Source organism: Amia ocellicauda, chromosome 14, assembly GCF_036373705.1.
Source record: "Amia ocellicauda isolate fAmiCal2 chromosome 14, fAmiCal2.hap1, whole genome shotgun sequence".
In the NCBI taxonomy this organism is placed as follows: Eukaryota; Metazoa; Chordata; class Actinopteri; order Amiiformes; family Amiidae; genus Amia; species Amia ocellicauda.
The window spans coordinates 15,016,222-15,025,754 of NC_089863.1; the positions used below are offsets into that span (position 1 = coordinate 15,016,222).

Genomic DNA, 9,533 nt, shown 5'->3' on the forward strand with positions numbered 1-9,533 from the left:
AGCTTTGTTTCCACGTCCCGCTGTTCACCACCTCACAAGCCACACCATCTGTGAACCTCTGTGTCTGTATCCTGCTGGAGGATCCCTCTCAGCTTATATGTCCAAGCAGAGACCCAGGGTGCAGGTGAAGGTGAGTGGGAGAGATTATGCAGGTAGGTCCAGGTGAGAATGTATGTAGTGGTGTGTGCTGAGCTGAACAAACAATAAAACAATTAAAAACCCAATTTCCCAATTAACGCGGAAAATAATATAACCAAAATAAGGAAGTATTTTCATAAATGAAAATAAACTAATGAATTTAAAGTGCACACAACAATATAAAAGTGAAAGAAGCAAATACAGTAATTAACAAATTAGTGCTTAAATTGCCCATCACGCACCGCCCGTGACACTAACACAATGTAAGATTACAAGACCCAAATGTTATGCAATTACAAGTGAGTATTGATAACCCCTTCATCTCCCTGTCACCATGCCTCCAACTCCTTAAGCTGATTTATGTGGTAAACCCCCCTGTATGTGACAAAACTTTAATCTGGCCTTGGCAATAGCAACACATACATCATAAAGAACACCTGAGATGAAGTGTGTAGATCACAACAGGTCACTAACACAGCAGCGATACCGAGAGAGAGAGAGAGAGAGAGAGAGAGAGAGAGAGAGAGAGAGAGAAAGAGAGAGAGGGGGGGGGGGGGAAGTGGGTATAATAGGAAGTGAAAAGTTCGGAACAGGAGCCCAACTGACAGACTGATTGAGACACTATAAATACAAAGTCCTGCTCCACTGAGACACAGAAACATGCAGGTCAACTGCTGTACAATGAGGAGCCCTGTGTGGGTCATTGCTGGACTTTTGCTTTCTCTGTCAAATAAGGACTGGAGCTATTTGTGTATGTATGAATGTATGTGTGTATTCTTTCTTTCCTCTTTGGTAATATAGTATAATGTGTGGCATTGTGTACTGATTATATCAAGAGTTGCTTTAAATATATAATAATAATAATAATAATAATAATAATAATAATAATAATAATGATAATGATGATGATGATGATGATGATGATGATGATGATGATGATGATGATAATAATAATAATATACACCAGAGTCTCTATATGTGTATATGTATGTCTGTGTACAGTGTAAGTGCAAATTGTTTTCATTTTGTATTATTATGAACAGAAACAGTGAAACCAGTGGTCGTCTACCCTGTTCCTACTGTCTTCTCATAGTCCTCTCGAAATCATCAATCAACTTCAACATTTGGTCATTTTGACTCATAAAGCCCATTAATGGAACTCCTCACAAACAAAGACAATCAAACAAACATGAACAGAAGATACTGTGGCTCTCCATGAGCACAGCACCACTGTGGGCAGCACTGTGAGCAAAGTCCTTTCACCTTGTTAAGACAGTGTACCATTGTGTACTGATTATATCAAGAGTTGCTTTAAATATATAATAATAATAATAATAATAATAATAATAATAATAATAATAATAATAATAATAATAATATACACCAGTTTCTCTATATGTGTATATGTATGTCTGTAAATGGAAACAGTCAATCCCAAGCGTACCAGGTTTGTGACAAACTACAGATGTGTTGTAAAGCTCTACAGTTTGGCCATGACTTTCTTCAAGGTAAATTCGCCAAGCTTCCTGCTGAAGATTGTTTAGCAATAACTTTGTGTGACCTCTGTGCCTTGATGCTAGGATTTGATTCTTAGTAGATCAGAGCTGAGATGGAGTGGATCAGGTCACCAGCAAGACTTTCATTGCTAGGAATGTGCTGTTCAAGGTCCATCTGAGTAAAGGCAGAAAATAATGGTCATGGGGTGGCATGAGAGGGGGTGGGCTCGTGGAGTTTCATGATAATAATCACACACTGAGAGATGGGGGTGGTAAGACAGGTGCATAAGTGCTACCTCTTCTGCAGTGCATCATCTGAAGGGCGTTAATAATATTGACCATTTTTTTAATTGTGTATGAGAATGCGTGTGTCTGGGTATAGCTGCATCTGTGAGTGTGTGTGTGTGTGTGTGTGTGTGTATAAAGAGAATCAGAGAGTCCTGATTCCTTGTGTGTACAAAGAGGTCATCAGCAAACCAGTGCCCCACCTGCATAGATCCAGTTCATTGTTGCTGAACTGCAGACACATTACTGGCACAATATCATGGGCTCATGGGCGTTAATAGACTGCTCTGGCACTCAGTGCTGTGTAGGGAGCAGAGGCAGTCATTCTAACTGTGCGGTGCAGAATCTCTCATGGAGAGCCCATGTGTGCTCCTCAGCAGGTGGTCAAAGTATCTTGTGACCTTTGTTCCTGCCAACCCAATTCCTGGGTAGCTTAACTAACAGTGATAAACAGGAGGGAGTACAAGTGATACCAATCAATGCATCTTTTAAGCCTTGAACCGTCACAAGTGTAACACTGTTGGGGGATGGTGTTTCCATAGTGCTGGGGTAGACTTATATGTGGGGTTGGGTAACACTTTACAATAGGTCTCCCTAGTTACAGTGTATTAACATAGCAGGAACTCAGTAACTACATGTTAGTTACTCCTAAGAATCATGTAATTATGATTTTCCTAACATTTATATAATGTGTTACAATAATTAACAGTGTATCTAAGGACACATCTGTCTGGTAAGGATGCCTTTGGAGCTATACCAAGCATCATAGATGTAGGTTGATTGAGCAGGCTTTTGCTCCTGTGTGTGGTGGAGGGTGTATGAATTGAGCTCTTATCGCCCAAGCTTGTACATTGCATTTAGTTTAATTTACCCTCTTCCTCCCCATTGGTCTAGCACTTCACTCTTATGCTATCTGCTCACTCAGTCCTGTGTATATATACAGCTCTGGAAAAAATTAAGAGACCACTCCAGTTCAGAAATCAATGTTTAGTGGTCTCTTATGTTTTTCCAGAGCTGTATATCCCTCTGTTCCCTCATTCTTTACAATGTCTTGTTTGCATTAGTGTCACACTGGATTACCCCCTGTACCCTAGCAGGCGTGGACTCGGGGGGACTTTCTTAACAGTTCACTGCCATCCTCCCTTGTGTGTATACAGTAATCCCTCATCCTTAGGGCAGTACTTCCGATTTGATAGATAACAATAGGTTGTGAATGCAACCCTGGTTATCTGAGAAGAGTGTACTATCCAGAAGTTGCAAGGTCCCTCAGGAGCTCGGTCTCCGAATCAAAGACGAATTTCCTGTGTGTGTGTCACGTTATATACAAACAGGAAACAGGAAGGGGTCTGTTTGAGTGACACACACAGGGGCCTATACACAGCATTGATAGAAGAATGCTTTCGATAGGTATCCATGGTCATTGGCATTGCCGATAACCATACTGTACACAACCTAACAATGTATTACTTAATTACTTAATGGATTAGGCTATTTTGAACTAAATTCTTTGTGTTTTTCAGGCGCTGATGGGTGAGTGATGGTGAGTAGTGATGAGATTGTGATCCTTGTTTTCGTCAATGAATTCAATACAACATAAACTATTGCTGTCTTATATAACTAGGTTAGTTACAGCTGGAATCTAAATCAGGACACTTTCCTTGTAAACTCCTGATCAACTTGACCAATGTTGTTCACAGTGTGCGGGCGCCCCCCCCTCAATACACGCATCATAGGGGGACAGAACACCAGCACGGGGGCCTGGCCCTGGCAAGCCAGTCTGTAGATCGGCGAGTTCCACGTCTGCGGGGGCTCTCTGATCAACAACCAGTGGGTGTTGACAGCTGCCCACTGCTTCCAGCGGTAAGCAGTCTGAGATTGAGTAACATTGATGACTCTCTATAGGCTGCTAACTACAATATTCCAATTGACCAGTGGTGTAGGTTTGGTTTCAGAATTGGGGGGGCGTGTCCCCTATGCCTATGAAGCCAGGCATACATTATTGGGGGGACAATGTAACATTCTCTTAACACTGGTTGGACGCATCCCCACCTAAACCTATGCCTATGCAATTGAGACTTAGATCAGGGGATGTGCTCTGTGATTGGAAAACTGCAAATGTCATACCTATCCACAACAAAGGGATCAAAACTGAGACAGGAAATCAGTCCAATCAGACCAGACAAATCAGTGTCACATATATTACCTGTAAAATCGAGGAGCATCTTAATGAAAACCATATTCTTGGTGATAGATACATTTTCTTTTTTGAGGGCAATTTTCTAAATATATTCACAATGTTACTGTACATTAACATTTATGTGAGCTCAGACGGTAGTAGCCTAAAGATGGATGACAGAAAGCTTTAGAAATGAAGGCTCAAAACCCAGTGATGGTTTCTGTTAACATTTGCTATTTCAAACCTTTTACTTGCTTGAAAGGTAATGTGAAACATGCTCTGCTTGTTAACAGCTGACTAGTTAACAAGGTGAACTATCAATAATAATGATTACACGGAAACCTGTAGAGTATATACATCTTACAACAAATATGGTAAAACAAATCAGCTAGTGATAGTTAGCCTATACATACATCTTAATTGCTGGTTGCGTTACCTTGGAGAAAATGTCTGGGTAGCGATTCCTTATGTGCCTCTTCAGAGCTGTCGTGTTTTTCTCATACTGTGTTGATGAAGCGCTCATCTCCTGACATGGGGGCTTTGCAGGCAGTTCATATTAGATTAGTCAAATTTAAGAAACAGCAGCAATTATGTATTTTTTAACTGCACAGGACAATGTATTTAGTGCTGCATTAAACTAAATGTTTACTACAAATATGGACCTGTTTTATGATGAGAATTGGGGCAGGACGCACTGGGAAAGCATACAAAATTTAACAGAGATTGTAGATTAACAGAATCACTGATTTCAATCATCACCTGACTTATGTCATCTCGTCTTAAATCTGCAACATTGCACTGAGCAGGTGAGTGGGACTTCATTCTGTAGTCAGCACTGTATCAAAATCATCTGCACTCTAATACCTGTTTAATATTGTTAATTAAACTGTTTACTGTTTAATTGTCCAAAAAAACTACAATTATGGTTCCTGTGGAGCAGTCCATACAAAACATGCACCAACTAGCACATCCCTATTATCCAATCAAATAAATTTAAGTCTTGACATAGTTTAGTCTCGTCTTATTTTAGTCAGACTAAAATGCCAAATTGATTCGTCATCATTATCGTCCCTGTACTGCAAATTTCAACTTTGTCATTGTCATCAAAAAACAAGTTGTTGACGAATATTTTCATCATAATTTTAGTTGGCAAAAACAACACTGGTGGGGACTTGATTCAAGTAATCAAAATCATGAAAGGCATTGACCACATCAAACCAGAGGAGCTTTTCCAGATCAGCAGGGACACACGGACAATGGTACACAAATGGAAATTGGGCTTAAGGCATTCAAGACGGAAAACAGGAGACACTTCCTCACACAGAGAGTCATTACACTCTGGAAAAAACTCCCTAGTGAATTTAGAAACATTAAAAAAAAGGCTGGATGTGATCCTTGGATCACTTAGTTATTAATGGACACCAAATTAGTGTGATGGGTCAAATGTCCTCCTTTTGTTTGTAATCTTTATGTTCTTATATTCTTAACAGTGATGAGATGTTTCAGATTCTGGGTGAGTTGGCAAAGAGTAGCGCTCTGATGACATTTGGGGCCGTGTTGAACTGAATACCCAAACTGATTGACGAGTTCAGTAGAGTGTGGTTTTAGACTATGTTACATTCATAGTCCCAAACTAGTGTTTTTCCACCTATAAAGCAGTAAAACTACATGGCAGTGATACTCAGACTGACATTCATGAGCCAGTAGTGTCTCTTTAGGGTCTGTCTCCTACGTCTCTTTACAGCCCAGAATATTAAAACTCGCACTTCTATCACATACATAAGTAAATGTTTCCCATTATACCACTTCAAAATAGATATCTAGGAGTGTGGTACTACAGTACTACAGACTGTGACAAAACGAGTTGTCACGGTTACAACACCAGACACACAAATACCCGTCATAACGCACATCAGTATACAACCCTGTTTACTTACTGCGCCATAGCTGGGTCTGCACTTTTCTCTCCGGTAATAATAATCCAGTACGCCAGAGGTCTGTGTTGTTTGTGGATGCTCCATGTTAAGGTACAATGCTTCAGATGAAGCAACCCTTCGGGTCCCAGTGAATCAGGCACCCCAGTGAGCACTTCCAGTAACAGTGTAGACTCTCAGCAGGAGACATGCCCGGGAAGTAAAGTCACTGACACAATGTCTGTTTGTTTACCTTGAACGTTTCACACAGCCTTTTATACATCTACAAGCAATATTTCAAAGGAGGTTCAGGGCCGTCCCGAACCTGGATGATATTTTCTTGGCATATGTCCCGGGGCAGTTCCGAGACATGGGAAGCATTGGGGAAACAATATTTCATCCAGGCATGGAAGCACTGGTACCAAGGACACAGTATACACTATACTGATAAGAACATGTTATATAGTTTTGGTTCGTTAACTAAAGAATGTCCACAGCAGTAGAAATGATCTCTATCTGCCACACAGATAAGTCTGAGCAGAGAAATCCTAATAAGAACAAGGAAACCCTTATAAGAGCAAGTTTTAACTAGTATCTTACTGGAAAATAATTTTACTCCAACACTCCACTTCATGGGTGCACACATGGAGGGGAAAACCCACTAACAAACTTTTCTCTTGCTAACAGCAAGGCAGGAGAAGGTTTCGTTGGCATTTGAAATAACCACCATTATCCGAGCTGGCTCTTGGTCAAATACACGTCTTTCATGAGAAGGGGGAAGATGCCTGTTACATGATTATGATTAAACTTAGTATTTTTATTGCGTAGGAAACGGTCTTGTTCATCTCTGTTTCATTGTTATTGGTAGAAAGATTAACGAAGAAGGTATAAACATAACAGATAGATCTATCAGTGCTATTTGGATGGATGTATTAATTACCTGTACAAGTGATAGTTGGTTTGAGCGGTAGGCGAGGCCTAATGGATAAATGGAGCCTCTTGACTACAGCAAAGGAGAGAGTAGTAGGAGTGTTTTAGAGAGAGGAGGCAGAGCGATATTTAGAAGGAGAGTTATTGTAGTGCTGGGAGAGTTTTGTTTGTTGTTTTCCCCCCTTGTTTTTGTGTACTGTTTCCTCTTATTAGTGGAAACTTACTTTTTGTCTTTGTTTGTTTTATTTTGTTTTTGTTTTGGGTTTTTTTGGTTGGTGAACACATGCTGTTTTGTTGGATGTTCACTGTAAATATATATATTTCACACAATGGTTAGTTATAGTAATCTGCTCAAAGGGTGTGCAGGACACTGTAAATAAAAAACACCTTATTTTTACCCTACTTTTGGACTCCGGACATCCCTGTATTTTTTTTCCTTGGAGAACCTGTCGGCCCGTACCCACACAGGTAAACATGCTTGGTGGGGAGTTGTGTGACACAGACTCTTTTGGGGACTGTAGATCTCTAATGTGGTCCCTGCTATACACACGAGAGGAACCAGACTGGAGTGAGAGTGCCAAAGTAAGACGACAGAGTTGCTGTGGGTGACTTTTAGGATGAGGTCCCCCAGTGATGACGTTAGACAATGGCAGTGTTGATTGTCAAGAGCAACAGTTGACACTGACAGACTGTAGGGAAGAGTTGTTAAGTTGTGACCATTTTAGTGGCAATGCTGACGAATGGTGTTGCTCGGTCTCTGCAGCCCCATTAATGTTACTGAGTGGAAGGTGGTCCTGGGCAGGCTGAGCCTCCTGGTCAATAACTCCAATGAAGTGACCAGAAGTGTCCTGAACATTATCCCGCACTCTGGCTACAACTCTACAACCCTCATCAATGACATCAACCTTTTACACTTGAGCAGTGCTGTCACGTATACCAACTACATCCAGCCCATCTGTTTGGCAGCCCAGGGCAGCACCTTCTACAATGGCACCGACTGCTGGGTCACCGGCTATGGCAACATTGGGTTTGGTGGTGAGTGGCTGGTACTATGGTTGCCACTGGTAGGAGAACATTGTAGATCCGCTATAGGGGTGGGTCAAAGAGAGGGAATGAATAGGACTGTAGGTGAGGGGGAGATGGGTAGGGATGGAAGGGCAAGGAGGGGAAGGTAGGGAAGGTGTAGGATGAATTAGGGTTAGTGGGGGATTAGAATGGTGGGATTGGATAAAAGAACAAGTAAGATAATCACTAGGCTGGGAGACTAAATGTGGGAGTCGGTGGTGCAGGGTGGTTTGAACCTATCTATCTATCTATCTATCTATCTATCTATCGGTACTACTCTCTCAATCTGTCTGTAGCTATCAATATTTCATTGGCTGCACTGGCTGTGCTGGAGTGTTATCTGTCATCTATTGTGCTGCTAAGTGCTCCACTGTTGCAGAGGTGACCTGGGAAATTGTGTGTTCTCTTGCAGTCTCTCTCTCTGGGAACAAGACCCTGCAGGAGTTGGAGTTGCCCATCATAGGGAACAAGCAATGCAGCTGTCTCTTTAGAAAGCTGATCAAAATCACCAACAACATGATCTGTGCTGGAATGCCGCTGGGGGGCAAAAATTCATACCAGGTAACACTGATCCCATCTCTCTCTCTCTCTCTCTCCCTCCCTATTTGCTCAGTGTGCATGTACTGTAAAGTCCAATACACACTGTAACATAGACACAAAAGGCACTCCTAACATAGACATATTAAAAAATACCCTATTGAAAGCAATGGCCTCCAAGCCCAGTCCTGGTCTATATTAATCAATCTGTGATGGGGTCTAAATTAGGAGACATGGTAATCTCTCAATTGTAGGTGTGTCTAACTATTTATCCTGTTCCTACTCCATGGAAGCTGTGTTTCCAACAAAAACTGTCTCTCTCCCTCTTTCTCCCTGTCTCCATGTCTCCTTCCCTACCTATCCAGGGTGACTCAGGACGACCCCTGGTGTGCAAGCAGAACTTCCCTGGCGTGTACACGCGTGTGTCCCAGTACCAGGACTGGATAAACTCTCAGCTGACCTCCGCCACCTCCCAGCCAGGCTTCGTCACCTTCACCTCCCCCGGCACGGAGAGCGACTCATGCAATGGCACAGCTTGGCGGGCTGCAGGGAATGGCAGGCTGCTCACCATTATGCTCACAGTAGCAGTCAGTGCCAAGACACTGATGTAGCACCAGTGTGCTGTCTTGTTTGTTTCTGTGTGGGGGGCAGTGTGTGTGTGTGTGTTGGGGGGAGTGGTATTCAAATCTAGCCCGCCTCCTTCTTCTGTTCCCCCTGAGCTATTAATTGGTTAATTTAACTATATGAAAAATTAAATATTAGCTCTTTCCCAGGTCTAACCACTGGGATGGGCAACTCAGAGTCCTCTAATTTTTCATTTTATCCCCACAATTGAATTCCTTAATTGAGACAATTGTTTCAAATAATTAAATCACCTGTTATCTCCAGATGTTAATCAGATGCTCATAGAAATTGTATAGATGGATTGAGAACTTGCAGGAGTCTTAGGGACTGAAGTTACCCATTCCTGATTTAAAAGCGAGCAACTGGGTT

At 41.8% G+C, this 9,533-nt stretch overlaps 1 protein-coding gene across 1 annotated transcript; it reads left to right on the forward strand.

Moving 5' to 3' along the window:
• The first annotated feature begins 97 nt into the window (after window positions 1-97).
• On the forward strand, window positions 98-9,151 carry LOC136767300 (testisin-like). The gene is given in 6 exon segments (XM_066721074.1): window positions 98-130; window positions 3,440-3,449; window positions 3,617-3,779; window positions 7,702-7,973; window positions 8,416-8,564; window positions 8,906-9,151. Coding segments are annotated over 6 exon segments (873 nt in total).
• The last annotated feature ends 382 nt before the right edge of the window (window positions 9,152-9,533 follow it).